The following is an 18,020-nucleotide window of genomic DNA, read 5'->3' on the forward strand; positions in this document are numbered from 1 at the left end:
TTGGCAATATATTAAAAAAAAAAAAAAAACACTTTCATAGTTTAGAAATACCCTGAAAACAAACTCACATGTATAATAGCCTCGTGTGCCCGATAGTTTTCACATAAAAGGATCTTGCATGCATACGTTGAAGGGTAATGGTCATATAGCCGTTCTAATAATGACACATGAAGATTCCGTTCCTTTGCAAACATGGAGAAGAGTTCTGGACTTAACTGGAAAGAAAGAAGCAAATACAAAAATTAACACCATGTCATAACCAAATATCTCCAATGTTGTTTATTCTAAATAAATTTCAAATGCATATATGAAGTCACAATTAAGTGTAAGGGGAACGTAAATGTTCCAAAAACAATGACCCCAGGATGCCAAGCACACAAGCTGCAAAAAAAACTCTGTTGCTTTTTACACACTGCGATTCCTTACACAATTCATACATGTATATTTGTGGCACTTGACAAATAACTGCTGAATGAATTGATGAAGTTGCATCACAAACAAACTGACCATCTGCTCACCTACATATACATATCTTCATCATCCTTCGCAGTTTCCTGACCCTGGCTGGGTTGGCATAGAAGTCAAGTCTCTCTATTTTCTTCTGGTCTTCCACAACTCCTCTCTTTCCACGGTGTTCCAATCTTGTCCTCTTCTCCTAACACACTCCACTATCTGCTCTTTCCACCAATATCTACGTCTTATTCCCACTCCTTGTGCATTGTAAGCTCTTACTGGGTATCTTTCTGCACTCATCCTCTTCATGTGTCCGAACCATCTCATCTGTGCCTGATCTATCCTGTCCCGAAGCTTCACCACACTCACTGTCTGTCGGATCTCCTCATTCCTTATTCTATCCCTTCTAGTCTTCCCCAATATACTCCTTAAAAATTTCATCTCCACTGCCTGTATCTTCCTTTTGTCTCTTCTGTCATTGTCCAAGTCTCTGCTCCATACATAATTATTGTGGTAATGGTATGTGTTGTACAATACCTTCTTGCATTTCATAGGTATATCCCTGTTCTATATTAATCTTCGAACACTCATAGTCCACCACCCATTTGTCCTCTTCTGTTCACCTCCTCATCTATTCTTCCACTTCTCTCAATTATGCTTCCTAGATATTTGAAACTCTCCACAAGCCTCAACTCTTCCGTGTCCACCTTTATTCTTGGTTCATTTCTGGCTCTGTTTCTTGTTGTTATTAGCACCTAACTCTTTTCTGAAGTGAATTTCATTCCTGCTCCTCTGATTTCCTCATTCCAACTATCAAGCTGTCTCTGTACTTCTTATTCCCTGTTTCCTCATATTAATAAGTCATCAGCAAACAACAGGGCGTTCATCTCTTCCTCTCCTATCTTCTTCCCCACTTCTTCGTTAATTGCATCCATTGTAATTATGAAGAGCAGTGGGGAAAGAGCACTTCCCTGTTTTAGTCCATTACTTATACTGAACAACTCGGTTCTTCCCACTGGTGTCTTCACACAGCTCTGGTTGGCCTTGTATGTGCTCAGCACTCTACACACTATCTCTTCCTCATCTCCTTTCTCTCTTAGAGCCTTCCAAATCTTTGTTCTGTCATAATGAATGACAGAATGTCATAATCTAATCATGTCCATACTCGTAGTGCCTTTCCTGTAATTGCCTTACGGGGAATATCAGATATACTGTTGATCTGCCTCTTCTAAATCTATACTGTTTCTCTCTCATGTTCAGCTCTCTTACTTCCCTTATTCTTTTCACCAATAGTGCATATTCTGTACTCCCACTATATTATGAGAATAATTAACTCAATAGACTTCAGTGGGCAAGTCATGGCGAACAACTGGAAGAAGACAGAAAGAGACCATTGCTGAGACACCTGAAGGAAATTACTGTGGATGGTTGAGAGTGCATTGATCTTGCCCAGGATAGGGTCAGAAAGACGGTTTATGCAGCCAGACTAATATTCCCTTGTTTTTAGGAGTGTCAGGGAGATAAATAAGCACATTGTTTAGTTGAAATGTTGCAGGTGACATATCCTACTCTATTTTATATTTTTATGCTACACTCACCTTTAAGGTAGTCACGGTGGTTTTTTTTCATTACTTCTCTTTATTTCCTTCCTTTTTCTTCTCCTTTCAATATTTCTTTCCATTTGGTACAGCATCTGATTGCCATGCGAGAGACCCGAGTTTGATTTCCAGAGTGGGTGATTTCATGTGGGAAAATTTTTGCCGATGTTCCTGCATGGAGCAGCTCTTGGGTTTACTCAGCATCTAATAAAATGGGTACCTGGTGGCAACCCTGGGGTTAATTTACCTGAGCATGGTGTTAATCACGTCACCTCCACAAGTATGCAAAATTATGAATCTGTGGGGTCCTACGTGCACATCCCAAGAGTATATCTTCACAGCATTTTGCAATGAGCAGGGGGTAGTTTTTTCACCTGGATGATGTCAAGCAGTGACTTTCAACCTTTCTCACATCAAGGAATTAAAACCATCAAGCCACGCCATTAGGTTTTACATGTAATGCTACTACCTAATGATATACCAATGAGTAGAGATACATATTTTTGGTAAATGACAATGCAAAATTTTGGTACAAAAACAAAGTCAATTTCAGGTTCAAAAGCGGTCAAATAAAATAAAATTTCGCTGTTATAGCGGTGAAAAAGCAGTATAAAAAAATGACGTTTTGGTTTTAAAATTGTGAATATAATCCTAAATTTGATTTAAAAACTGCACTTACTGCACAAAATAAACATATCCCTTCTAATAACACATTTGTGTCGTTACCAGAACACTAAGTTCATTCCTGTATAAAGGGGTCTATTTTATCTTCTTAAATATTTACAGCAGAATTAATCAATCGACCGTGAATTACATAACTCACAGGATAATTCTGACTTCAGAAAGTGTCGCGTCGGTAAACAAACCGTAAATTTCATGTTTAAGAGTCTATTTCGGATTTTCATTTTGCATTATTTTGTGACAAAACAGGGTAGAAAATGCACCTCACACCTTTCAGAAACATGAAGAATTAACATTACAATGTGTTATTTCACATTTGTTGTTTTCGTCAAAAACGAAATATGCATGCCTGTACCAATGAGTATGAAGTGCAGTAAGTAAAATTTAAATCACTGTGTTACTTTTAAAATAATAGATTGATCGGAAATATGTGGTCTAACTTCATTCACAACCAACCGACTGCATTCAATTATTTCTTTCAATTTCAGAAAGGAATGTGAATAAAAAGTTGCACTATACGGAAACACTTTTGCATAAAAAGTTCACCATTTCGCTTATGCTTGTTCAAGTGCAAACAACCCACAATTTTAAGATGAATCCATTAAACAGCAATGAAGGGAATTGATGGAGGGACCACACATCCCATGCAGAACAGTTTAGTTCAGTAGTTCTTAATCTGTGGTCCACAGACTACAGGGGCTGACCAATCCTCAAGAACGGGGGTCCATGAAGGCACAAGCTGGTATACTTGTTGCAAAACCTCAAGAAAAAGAACTTGCTAATTATTATTTTCACAGTAAAAATTGTGTATTGTAATAATTAATGTTGCATATGAAATAAAAGACTTTAGATGAGCAACTTTAAACAAATATTTACTGCCCTTTGAAACTTCAAATACTGGGTTAAGTCTTCAGGGATCTCCAACGACAAAAGATATTTAAATGGGGCCTTTGCACATGAAAGGACAAGAAATGCTAGTGCTTAGTTTATTAAAGTTTACTTTGGGCTTCAATCAAGAATAAGTAATGCTACCAATGTAATTATAATCGGGTAATAACCAAAATACAGACAAATCAACAAATTAGACAACTGTGTCCTAAAAGAATACAATGATTACCTGCATGTGATCTCCAGCAAGCACAATACGTGTTTTCTCCGTTGCAAGTGCTAGGGGCATTATGGCCTCACACTCCATCGCTTGAGCTGCTTCATCCAACAGCAAGTGGGTGAAGTGTCCTGAAAAGAGCATTAATTATTAGTATCAATTTCATTATAAATAATGCATGGCAAGGTTTTATTTTGCATGGCCAAAGGTTAGCCTGGGAAAGTTTTGAAGTGTAGTGTTTCATTGAAAGATAAAGACATACTCAAGTTAACACCCGAAGGCTAACTTAACTATCCCTACGCTAACATCAAGTCTAAACATTTGTAAAATTTATGAACAGTTCAATTTTAACTCCATCATTCATATGTGGGGTCAATTTGACCCCAAACGTGCAATTTTGGTATATTTCTTTTTTTATGGTATTTTACTTTTTGTCCATGCTTATTGCAATATTTTATTTGTCTTTTTGCTCTCTTTCAATACATATATTGTTTGAAATTTTTTTCATCGTAATTAGAACATATATTTAGCCATGCTCCTCATTTACATGTGTGGGGTCATTCCGACCCCACCATTATATAGTTTTCTTTCCTGGAATAATTTGCAGTTATAATTTTTGCTACACTGATGGTGGTATATATTCTTTCACCCTGTGACATCGTTTCCTAAACATAGGGTCACAACAATGTTTGATTTGTTCATTTTGCCTGATATACTTGATGAAATAATACTGTGTACAAATGTAGAAGGTAGAAGAGATATGACTGAAAAAATAAAAACTTGGAAGGAATTCACTAAAAAGAACTACTTGCTTTCATAGGTTTTTTGCTCTTGACAGGTAAACAACGTGGTTGAGATGTCCCTACACGTGAACTTTTCTTGGGAAATTTTCGATACATGATATCGTGCTATGTCTGCAAATCATTTTGAGCATATCAAGAGAATGATGCATTTTTATGAATCTTGAAGCTTACCATCATATGTGGATACTTTTCATTTGCAATAGATGAACAACTTGTAGGGTTTCGTGGTACGTATAAATTTATTCAATGTATGCCTAGTAAAAGAGAAAAGTACGGAATAAGGATTTTTTGGTTGTGTGTTGCTGAGATCAGCTATACAAAGGATAGTGAGACTTGCAACACATGTTGTGTAGAATGATTGTGAATATACTGGTTTCATTATTATGACTGATCAGTATTTCACAAATTACAACCTTACTAAATTTCTTTTGATGAAAAATTAATATTGAATCAGAAAAGGTCGAACAGATTCCATCCGAAATGCACAATGTAAAGAGCCAAAAAATATATTCAAGAGAATTTTGCTTTCAGGGTAACATAACCCTCGTAAGTTATGTGATGAAGAAGAAAAATAATGTAGTTCTGCTTATCAGTGTGCATAATGACAAAAGTTTTGATCTTAGATGTGAAAAGAAAAGCCAGAATTCATTATGTTCTAAAACTCGACCAAATGCAATAGAATGGATCAAATGGTCAATATATACAGCTGCAAACGTCAAAGCAAAAGATTGCAGTTGGTGTTATTTTACAACATTTTGAACGTTGGAATTATAAATGCACATATATTTTAGCTAAAGCAACACCAAAACTACCACACTCAAGAAACTCGCAAGAGGCAAATCTTCATTGACAAACTGTGTCAGGAACTACTGTTTCCTCACATGCTAAGGCTCTTACCTTTCTTTAGACCAAGTGAAGACAAGTACTTGGACATATTTAACGTTACAACTACCACTCTGTGGTTCAGCACATCATCTAATGTAGGAACTCGAAACCTTTTCATTCCATCCGTAATATCCACTAGACAGTACTGAAAACAAATTAAATAATTAAGAAACCTGTCTGCTTTGTACCAGTCAACTTACTTCTACTAAGAAAAATTAAAAACCTAAATACTCTCACTTCTTTCTTACAGTTATATCATACCATTAAAATGACACAAGCCTGTGAAATTGTACTCTTTTTTGCAGAAAATAGTGGGCTGAAAATCAGATATTTAGAAGCATATTTTACAAAAACAGCTCACATAAAGGGCCTTCATATACAAGGATTATTATTCTCTTTCTCCTGACCCTACCAACGAACTGGCAGTTGATTTGATCACCAGAACTTTAGTGAGAGTACTAGTTGCTATGTTCACTGATTACTTGTTTCGCATTAAATGTATACACACAACTTGAGTTTGAATCAGAAATGTTGAGAAGTGAAGGTGTGATACTTAGCTCACTGTTGTATCATCTGGCAAATCCATAAAATAACCAGTCAATGGATGTTGGGTTCACATGTTGGTTTCCCATGTTTACACTGTGCGCTTTAACACAATTGATTGACTGATTTGCTTTATTTTACTTTGCTTTTTGTGCCACTTTTGGTTAATCTGCGAAGATAGGGATGAGTGATGACATGATGGAATTGATGAATGGACACTCATAAACATCCATGCCCAGGGTGGGATTCGAACCCGGGACTCCTGGCGTCATAGCACGATGTGTTAACCACTCTGCCATGGGGGCCAGCTTTAACATAACTGCACGTCAATATTTCTTTTATATGCGATAATATATAACGATAACAACATTTCATAATTGTGCATTCAATTATTCATAACACATCTGATCAGTAGGGACTTGCATATTTCATTTTGCTGCAAACACTGTGATGTTGCTTTAAAGGTGAATTGAAAAAAACTGGAAGAACATTTTTCTATGAAATTTTTGTCACAAAGAAATATAAGATTTGGGAACATTGATTACTTACATAATTTCAATTTACTTTTACAGTTGGGATGTTGCCTCACAAATATAAACTTTCTTGAAACAATTAAAGGATTTTCAGTATTACAGTATTTGCAAAAATAATTTAAGAGGTGTATTTCAAGTATAATTGTTCTCATATGAGCTTGGACAAAAATGTAAAGTAAATGGAAGCACATTCATTTTGCATGTTTGATCATAAACGCTTATTTTATTTTGCATATAAAGTGCATTTTTTACACAAATTATTGAGAATGCCAACATATTTTCTTCCCAATTTTATTCCTTATCCCCACTGATCAGGGTAGAGATAGCCTGGAAGTCCCGAAATTCACCCTCTACTTTAATTACCGAGCTACGTCCCAGTGTGACTCAATCCCAACTTCAAAACGTTACATTTCACCACTCAAAACATGTCTCCTTAATTCACTACTGGCAACCACCACATTGGTGTTATTCACGTAACTGCATCTACATCACTACAAGGTGACCTTGCTAATTTGGAATAATTATTTGTTTGTTCGTTTCTCTTATATAGTTGCGTGATATTTTCTTGAGCTTCATGGTGACTGGAAAAAACATAGTCTGAGTTCAAATGTACAAAAGACGACTGATGGACAGAAACAATGCCAAAGAAGAAAAATTAATAAGCAGGGAAAGAAAGGATTTGAATATTTTATGAGAAAGGCAGTCACATTGAATTACACTTGAACATTACAATGTATGCATACTTGCAGTAGATATTCACTTACACACTTTTCTTTGTTGAAGAACAGGAAGGAGAGAGACGGTCCAACTGAACCATATTCTCCCCTTGTGGTGTTGTACTTTTTTGATGAAGGTCATGTACTACAGATGAAAAATCATTATTTTACTTACTTTTTCCGCTAAACTAAATGAGTCAAATCAAATTTTCCCAATATTTTGCTGATATCTCACGAACAGCTGATTTTGAATGGAAATGGGTCTTTTCTATTAGCTGTTTTCCCCTGTAGTAACAATGAAGGCTTACTGTTAGTCTTAGACCTCTCAGAAGGGTGATCACCTGTTCCCCTCTCCCCCTTAATCCTCCCATGAATGTGATGTAATATTGAAATGTCCCTCAACAGTCAGACTAGGGTGTACTCATCAAAGTAAGAAATTAATGATCATAACAGTAACCATGGTTGCATAATGAACATTAATTATTTAAATACTTTTATTTCTCTAATGTAAACATGAGCAATTTTACCCATTACATCATTTGAGGGACACTTTGGGACCTCCCTGATGGTGTAGTGGTAACTTTGCTGACTTTAATCAAGAGGTTCTGGGTTCAAAACTTGGTAGAGGCACATCGCACAGTGGTTGGGATCACACTTTAAACTGCAGGTCCAGTGTGCATAAAGTGAACTTAGAAGAAAAATTCAATTTTAGTTTTCTTTGTATTTTGAAGGAGAGCAGTAGAATCTGAATCATTATTATGAGTGTTCACAAGTTATTTTGCATATTTTAGTGCATTTCAGGTCAGTTGATTAATACAGTAATTAAGAGTAGCAATAAGTGTTACTCAGTCCTAACAATAAACAATATTCCTCAAATAGTGAGTTCAGTTCTTAACGGACGAGACTATTAATTCCACGCCTCACAACAATACTGAATATATATTGTATCACAACTGGATTCAGGCAAAGCACACTTGAGAAGCAATTAAGTGAAAGACGAAGTGAATACCTCTTGCACAACGGGGTTAACAGTTGCAGCCCATCTCTTGTGGTAGTAAATCCTAAGAGGGCGAGCTTCTTCATGACCGGCCTGCACGTAAGGATGAAGATATTCCTTAATATACAAGTCTGCTGCACTGAAATAAATAAGAAGAGATGCACCATTAGAAAAGGAAATTGGCATACAATACACAAACAATTCAAATACATTGAAATATGCACATAAGCCTTATTACCAGGGAACGGATACAGTGGAACCCCAATCTTACATTTCCCTGTATTATACATTCAACCTTGATGGTCCCAACATAGCAAAATGTTAAAATATTTTCCTTGATTTTACATTTTCCCGCATTTTAAGTCTTTTCAGGTTGGTCCCCTGAAAAATGTAAAATTGAGGTTCCACTGTATATATGTAAATACATATTTACATATGAAGATGAAATCAGTTATATTTTGTATTAGGGATGGGACCGATTAATCGGTACTCTATCGGTATCGGCCGATATAGGCATATCGGTTTATCGGTAAAATTACCGATTATTTTACCGATCCGATATATCGATAAATATCTGATAATTTAGTGCAAAATTCTGCCATTTTGTTGTAATTTTTATGGATAATCTCCATGCACTACTTTCTAAAAAAGTAAATGTCTAAATATGCAATTTCTTTTTTCACTGCAGTCACCTTGAAACAACACATTTATTAAGGAGGTCAATGAACCTTTCAGGTACTTGAAGGACCATTTCTAATTTTATATCGGATCGGTAGAATATCGGTTATCGGTATTGGTAAATTTTAGGGATGGGCCGATATGAAATTTTGGCCGATACCAATAAAGTAACGATATAAAATTTACCGATACCAATAACCGATATTCTACCGATCCGATATAAAATTAGAAATGGTCGTTGAAGAACCTGAAAGGTTCATTGACCTCCTTAATAAATGTGTGTTTCAAGGTGACTGCAGTGAAAAAGAAATTGCATATTTAGACATTTACTTTTTTAGAAATAAGGGCATGGAGATTATCCATAAAAATTACAACAAAATGGCAGAATTTTGCACTAAATTATCAGATATTTATCGATATATCGGATCGGTAAAATAATCGGTAATTTTACCGATAAACCGATATGCCTATATCGGCCGATACCGATAGAGTACCGATTAATCGGTCCCATCCCTAGTAAATTTTATAGCGGTACTTTAGCAGTATCGGCCAAAATTTCATATCGGCCCATCCCTATTTTGTACTATCTTTGCGCAGCATGGTATGTACACTCAAAAATTCAGTTTTAATTTTCCATATTTGTACATATATTAGATTTTGGCTCATATTTTACATATCTCCATATTTCATATCATTCCTCAACATATAATCCATATTCATGCAATAACTGCATGTTGCCATGTAACCGAAAGAGTTGGGTGAATTTCTTGCGAACAACTGAAACAGTCCAAAGCGATGTTAAACAAATTAAAGTTTATGACCTGTTTTATATATTCAAATTGCGTTAATTACAAGTTTTCTGTCATCCGAACATAAATGTCTTTTTCTTCTTTCTTCAATTTTACACCTCCCACCTGTTTGCTCTTGCTATTGTAAAATACTTGAAATGCCTGCTTATTTAATACAGATGTCAACAATAGAGAATAAGGGCTCAAGCATCGGCTCCTGGTTGTTACAAACATTATTTTGGCAACGTTGAAAGATAGTCAGTTCCAAGTCGAACAGCTAACCCAACCCTTGCTACTAGTTGCGCACCCGACAGCAGCACCAGAAGCAACAATTTTGTGGCACAGGTACGGGATTTGCTTGGTTTCTCTTCAAGACAGTCACGGTAATACTTACAATGTCAAGACTGTATTTTATGTAACTTGTGTAGTGTCTTATGTTATTAAAAAGGTATTTTTTTACAATTTTAAGTCCATATTTTGGTGAAAATAACTAAATATGTATCTATATATGTAGCACATTTTTACAATATATAAATCCGTTCCCTGCTTATTACATAGAAATTTTCATGCAACCTGTTCAATTGATGTGTCGTGCAGGGTAGCTACTCCAATGCTACATGGAAAATCACACAGAATCAAGAATCAAAGTTGCATTATCCATGGCATAGATTTCTGAATTTTCCAAGGGTAAAAATTCTATGGTGTACACATTTTTTTTTCAATCTTTTTTAAAATTGCTAAAATTTTATAGAAAATCAATATTAAGAATTCCCGAGCATGATGGAATGGACAATAGCAAAAGACATACAATGCATCACTGCAGCTGTTTAGAACAAATACCTGCTTTATCAATGCTGAAATGCTTTCAATTCAGCAACAAATTTAGGGTGTTGGCATCACACAAATGTGTGCCAAAGGTGGACAAATGCAGAAGCCCCTAGCAAACACCTTTTCAGCTGCATGTTCTGATATTTGCTCAACCAGGGTGTCTACCGAAAAAACAAATCCAAAATTCTTGACTTTTTCATGACATTTTCTTGACGTTTCTTTCCTTCCCCCCCCCCCCTTTTCTTCCAATTTATTTAATAGTCCCCTATTTAGGTATAGCTGGAAATTAAGAAATATATATTTTTATTCAATGAAAAACCCCTACCGCAAGGCCACTTAAGATGAAAACTGAAGCTGTACTTTGAGAAGAGATTTAGACTAGCTTTAATTATTAATGCATGTAAAAGTTAATACTTCAGAATTCATCCTGGATGGGGAATGGCCACATTACTTTATTAATACTTTTACAAAGCTTCACACATACAAGAATGTAATTCTTAAGAAACAAAGTGAACAAAACCTAACCACAACTCAATACAATTTTAGATTTCCAAATATTCAATTTTATCAAATCATAGACAGGTATATAACAATGTATATGCAATGAAATATACATTTGGAAGTATATGTATTTCGCCACCTTTTCACGAGATGGCAGGTGTGTGCATCTCACACACGCTGAGAGGCAGTTGTTTCAAAATGGCAGTTACGCCTGAAAAGTTGAGCTGCGGAGTGTGATTCTGTGGACAGAAACCACCTGAAATATATCGTGAGTTGTGTGCAGTGTATGGTGACACGTGCATGACATTCACAAATGTCTGTAACTGGTGTGCAAAATTCAACGCAGGGCGTGCAAATGTCTTCGTTGGTAACGCATCCAGCTCAACGATTTCTACCGCATGGGCATCGCAAAATTGGTGTCACGGTGGGACAAATGTATAAATGTGAATGGATGTTATGTGGAAAAGTAGAGTAATGTTCAACCTTCAAAATATATATTTCAGTTTTTGTGAATACATTTCAGTTTGCCTGTAAAAGATTTACTCAATTACTTTTTGATATCCCCTCGTAAATTCACTATACTGTAAAAAATAGCAAACATTCTTGATCACAAGCATAATTTATTGACCTACCTCTTCATTTCTTGACTGGTAGATACCCTGCTAATGCATGATCACAACTTATTGACAAAATAGTGAAAATTTTAGGTTCCAATGGTGACTGAACAAGGGTATTTGGCATGTGATGCCAAATCACTGGGCAATGGTTGGGCTGTAGTGCACCAAATATTGTGTAGTTTTATGACAAGAAATATATGTGCTTGTGGCAAGCATGAATCTGCAATGTGTGGTTGCATATATACAAGATAATATGCAGTTTTTAAAGGATTGTACTGCACAAAATATTGTTATGAAAGCCTGTTGTTCACATTTCATGGCACTACCCTGCATATGAAATGTCCCAATCATCTTATTTTACAAAATTACATGGATCCTTAAGAACTATGGCCAGTACTTGTAACCAATGACCATGTGTAATTCCAGATTTTCAAGCTAAATTTTAAAAAAAAAATGCTTCTGCAATTACAATCATTTGCAATATTGTGGGCATATTGTGAAACCAATATAATGTAAATATTAATGACCTGAAGAAGAATTTGTTTGATGATAGTGTTATGAATGTAATTTAGTGGAGGGTGCCTATTTTGTGTTGATTATTTGGTTTATTTTACTTTGTTTTTCTGCCACTTTTGGCTAATCACAAAGATGAGGATAATGAAACTGATCAAGATACACTCTTACAGATCAATCACGTCCAGGCCAGGATTCGAATTCAGGACCCCTGATGTCTTAGCATGATGGTACAATGGTGGTTGGCTATCAAATTGTGTTTAAGTCCACTTTATGTACAGTTAAGCTAATCGGGACTGAAGGAGGCCGGCTATCATGTACTAATTACTACAGTACAGCGGAACCTCGATTTTACGTTTTTCAGGTAACCAAGATGAAGGAACTTAAAATGCGGGAAAATGTAAAATTGAGTAAAATTTTATAGCATTTTGCTATGTTGAGACCATCAAGATTGAATGTATGAGGGAAAATGTAAAACAGGGGAATGTAAAATTGGTGTTCCAATGTAATAACAAAAACTGCTCAAGTAATAAATGAAATAGCCACCTATGGAAATCTTTCTCTGCCTTTTAGTGTACAGAATAAAAATCAAAATAAAATGCTTTGAAAGGTACAAATAGAAACTAATAGTGTATATTATCCATTTAATTTTCTACATATGTTTTTGTTTGATTACAATGCCACAGGAATTCTCGCTGCCCAAAATTTGATCTACACCATGGGAGTCAAATCATTTCAAATTTTAGTGAGAGTACTGATTAATATTTCTGACCAAGCTTTTGAACCCTTTCGGTCCCGAATTAATGTTTATCGTTCAAAAAATTATTTTTATGTGTAAATGGTGTATATGAAATATGACGTTACTTGAATATTTTCATTGTTACCATGGTAACGGGAAGATGTGTACAATTGTACACAAAATGACCAGAGTGTAAAGATAATACACACTTTAATTTTTCATACAATTGTTGTTTGTTATAATGTAATACATGTAATGTATAGTGTTTCTTTGAAAAATTACCATCATTTATCAATTTCGTTTTTAATTTTTTAATATTAAATTATATTTTCACATATGAGATCTCTCTGGGTTCTAAATTTCACACTAAATCCTAAAATATAATATGTTACATACTGCTACATTATTATTTTTCTAATTAGTTATTGAAATCTACAATTGCAAAAAAGCGTAAGAAATGTAATTTCAGTAATTATGATGTAGGTTTTCAACTATTATTATACATATTTCTCATAAATAAATATTTTTCACAAACTGCACATATTTTTCTTTCTGCAATTCTCAATTAATAATAATAACAATATGACACATTAACAACAATATAACCAAAAAAATGATTATAAACAACAAAATTGTTCCAAATGAACAAAACGTGCTAATTGAGGCAAGTACTTATACATGGAACATGCAATGCTGCACAGTCCTGAGTATTCAGCATTCACTAGCTCCGAGTATGAATGTGTACAATTGTAGACACCATATTTCAACAATAATTTCTGTCACTACTTACTATCTATTGTAGAAAAGTAGTTATTCTAACAATATCCTCAGATATTCATGGTACACAGAAATGAACCAGTATATGTAGTAATTTCAAATTAAAATCCACAAATATAATATGAACTAATCTGCATTTGTTCAAGGGTGCATATTATATATTATTAGTATTAATAGTATTACAGCTATTGCGGGCTGTAATACTCTCAATTTCTAACAGATGGTATTGGGTAGCACGTATTTGAAACGAATAATGTCTACAAAAGTAGACAATGGTACTGGATGGAGCATATACTCTGTAAACATCACTTTACATGGTAAAAAATTTAATGTGTACAATTTTACACAAGGGAAGCGAAAAGGTTAACATTTAACTTTATGAATGTAAATGTCTGATATTTTCACATATCAAATAACAAATCCCCAAATTAACTTACCTATTAGAATGAGTGCACACTAAAATGCAAGTATTTGGCTGTAATAGTAACTGCTTTATGGCTTGTGCCAATGTGTATGTTTTTCCAGTTCCAAATGGACCTGGAAATTAACAAAGTTTAAATTCAGAACAAGTATTTATAACCGGAACAATGAAGTATTACGTTGCACAGAGAAATTACAAAATAAAATCCATGCACACCTACATACAATCATTAGGTGTGCAGTAAAAACTATGCTATACATAAATATACCCTGGAGAATTATATTTGAATATACCACATGACAAAACAATAGTTTACCTAATATCTATGAAAAATATGTGATTGTTAGACTTCAAAATTATAAGATGCTCGTCAACATATTAGCCATAAATAAGAAGATTGCCAAAGCTTGTTTCCAATGCTAGTAGTAGAAAAAATGATCATTGGAAACTGATTACGAGGTTACTTGGATAATAAAATGTTGTGGTACTTAAGAATTCCTCATATTCTGTACTTTTTAAAAAAAAAAATCTATGAGATTTTCTGCCACTTTTAGCAAATTACAAAAATGCTTATGAATAATGATTAAATGAAGCTGGGATTAGGGCATGAACTAGGAACCATCCGTGTAGAGACTGTGAGTCAATTATTCAAAGTGCTTGGCTATCAACGAAGCTAAAAATTCTTAGACTGTAAAGTGGAATTTTTGGAAAAAGACAAGCAAAACCTTTTCTTTCCTTATGCACAATGTTACATTTTAGAGCACAATATAAGAAAAATGGCACTAAAACTTATTTGGGGCTTGTGATTACTTAAAAATTACTCTGTGTGAAATCATTTAGAAGTATTGATTTTTGAAAAAATGCCAAAATATTTCATAGCTTTCTACACTATTTGTGAATTTGTGTATTAATTTTTTTTTATTTATTGAAATTACAGTACAGCAGAAGCAATTTTAAACCAGAAAGAAACAACAGTAAAACAATGGACTAAGATTAAAAACACAAAAAAAAGGATAACATAAAATAAACAAATATAAACAAGCCAAAAGAGTACCAAGTTAAACAGATCAGTTTCACAAAAGCATTACTTATGTACATTTTTTTTCTATATTGGTGATAAAAGATGAATATGAAGTGAATATATCGATTTGGTTTGAGATGATATTGAACTGATTCGGTAGCCTATGGAATAGTGATCGTTGTATGAGTGAGAGCCTGGGAGTTGTAGTGTGGAAAGTTTCCAAGCTCCGTGTTTTATGTCTAGGCACTCTGAGTGAGAGTTCGTGGAGTAGGATGCTGCATCTTAAGTTTCCATTTATGATCTTGTATAGCAATTTCATATCTGCAATGTATCTACGAATTTCTGGAGTATTAATGTGCAGATTTACAAACAGATCTCTCTTAGGCAGGCACTCTATATCGAACGATGGAGAGGAAAAAGCTGAGAACACTTTTGATCTTGGAGGTATGAGAATGGGCAGCCATGTTCCAGATTGGTGAACAGTATTCTAGAATGGGGGACACAAATGTTTTGAAGTAACTGGAAAGTGCTTTCGGGTTATTGATTTCGGTGAATCTATAAAGTAGGCCTAGCATACGCATTGCCTTTTTTGTGATGGTTGATATGTGATTATCGAAATTTAGTTTTGTATCTATGAGGACACCTAGATCTCGGTGTTGTGCTTCTTTTGCTAGAGGGAGGTCGGTGAGTGTATAATTACCTTCAAGAATGTTTTGTTTCAATGAAATTGTTATGTAAGAGCATTTAGAAGGGTTTGTGGACAGTTTCCATCACTTACACCATTTAGAGAATCTATTAATGTCATTTTGGAGAATTTGCATGTCTGATGGCTGTTTTATTTCTCTCATAATCTTGCAATCATCGGCAAACATTAGAATTGTGCTTGAGATGGGGGAATTAAAGAGGTCTGTGAGATCATCCAGACATAATACAAATAACAGAGGGCCAAGAACGCTTCCTTGTGGCACACCAGATATAACAGGAAGCCAGTTAGAATAAGTTCCAGGAAGTATAATACATTGTTGTCTATTTTGTAGATAGTCTTTCACTAATTTTAACGTGTTTCCAGTTATGTTAAATCTGTTAGATAATTTATGCAGTAAATAATGGTGATCCACTGAGTCAAAAGCTTTGGACAGATCAAAGTACACAACATTTAACTGATTACGATTAGTAATTGAGTTTATGGCACAGGATTGCATAGAAGACAGATTGGTAAGGCATGAAGAATTTGGAAGAAAGTCGTGCTGTGCTGGGTTAATGTAAGGGGATGTGAATTTCAGAAGTCTATTTTTCAGAATTTTTTCACAGACAATAGCAAGTGTGGAAAGAAGAGAAATGGGCCTATAACATGTAGTATCGTTAGCATTTCCAGATTTAAAAATAGGAATGATATTTGCTTTCTTCCATTGAGTGGGAAAGCAGCCTTCAGAGAAGCACCTATTGTATAACATTGCAAGAGGAGTAGCTAGTGAGTGAGCTGTTTTTTGAAGGAAAATAGTAGGAATATTGTCTGGTCCAGATGCTCGGTGAGAAGAAAAGGAGGTAAGGAAGTGCAAGACTTTACCTGGTTCTGTAAAGATGGTAGAAAGAGAGTGAGAGCAGATAGATTTGATAGGCGGGTGATCTAAAACATCATTTGAAACAAAATTATTTTGAAATATTTGTTAAAAAAAACATAATGATATTTCCTTAACATAGACAGCAAAGAAGATGAAACAAACTATTATCAACGTTAGTAAATCTCTTGTTTGCAGCCTCAGGGACTGAAGGATTTACATCAGAAGGTGGTCTTAAATTCATTAGGAAATAACCATCGTAAACAGAGAAAAAATATGAAACAAACATTTCACTACAAGGTATTTTGTAATGCTGTGCCATTTAAGTGAAAAATTTATTTCTGAGATATTTTGTAACCTATGAATTGTGGGTACGCATGACAAATAAAGATTTCCAGTTCTAGTAATTCAGTTACTCACGTTTTCCACAAAGCTGTTTCAAGTAAGTTTCTATTAATTTCAGTAGCCACTGCCACCATCCTCGTTGGAATTCGTTGTATCGTTGCTTGGCACGTTTCTACTGCTTCTTCCTAAATCACTGCTAGGTGCTGATGTCGCCTGTATGTCTGCATGTGTGTCGTCTACTGTTCACCTGTATTAATTGCTGCAGTAAGGGAAGCCAAGCATGGTGTGCCTGACCACTATCTATGTTGAGTTCATGGTTGTAGTGCACGATGGCGTGTGTTTCTTTGATTTTTGTGTCTATGAGAGTGTGTGCTTTGTATTTGACATGTACATTTTCGATTTTATGGTTGTGGAATTTGATATGTTTTGCAAATCCGTGGTGAGTTGGGCCGTTTTTGCATTTGATAGGTGCTGCTGAATTCTCTCACTGACAGGCCGATACATGCATTCAGCATCATAGTATGAATAGTTCTAGGTCGTAACACAGATATACCTTTCTTGACATTTCTTTTAATTTTATTTTAAGCAACGGCTAAAAGGGTTTCATGTTTAGTCTCCAAAATATTTGTTGCATAAACAAGAATTGTTGGAATATTATTGAAGTAAATATGAAAAATATACATTTAAAGTAAACTTACCAATGATTAATATTGGAGGTAGATTTACAGAAAATGGCGTTGTTATGGCAACCACTGCTTCTTTCTGCTTAGGATTTAGTCTAGCATCTAGGTTGTCATTCCACTGCCTTTAATAGAACAAAAGTTATGAGTTTCACAGCATCTTAATATTACAAAGTAAACTGATATTCATGCAATTCCTAATATAATTCAGCCACTCATTCTCAAATTACTTGTACTTC

The 18,020-nt window shown here is 34.8% G+C and overlaps 1 protein-coding gene across 1 annotated transcript in view; it reads right to left on the reverse strand.

Annotated features, from left to right (window-relative positions):
- Helz (Helicase with zinc finger) overlaps positions 1–18,020 on the reverse strand; it is a 71,147-nt gene that overhangs the window by 35,327 nt on the left and 17,800 nt on the right. Inside the window, exons 3-8 of the mRNA XM_083128010.1 lie at positions 17,800–17,906; positions 14,193–14,292; positions 8,327–8,453; positions 5,538–5,670; positions 3,850–3,968; positions 69–215 (exon numbers count right to left, since the gene is read on the reverse strand). Coding sequence (XP_082984136.1) covers positions 69–215; positions 3,850–3,968; positions 5,538–5,670; positions 8,327–8,453; positions 14,193–14,292; positions 17,800–17,906 — 733 coding nt within the window. The remainder of the gene's footprint in view (positions 1–68; positions 216–3,849; positions 3,969–5,537; positions 5,671–8,326; positions 8,454–14,192; positions 14,293–17,799; positions 17,907–18,020) is intronic.

This window comes from Lepisma saccharinum, chromosome 9, assembly GCF_977018435.1.
Source record: "Lepisma saccharinum chromosome 9, izLepSacc3.1, whole genome shotgun sequence".
NCBI classification, from domain to species: Eukaryota; Metazoa; Arthropoda; class Insecta; order Zygentoma; family Lepismatidae; genus Lepisma; species Lepisma saccharinum.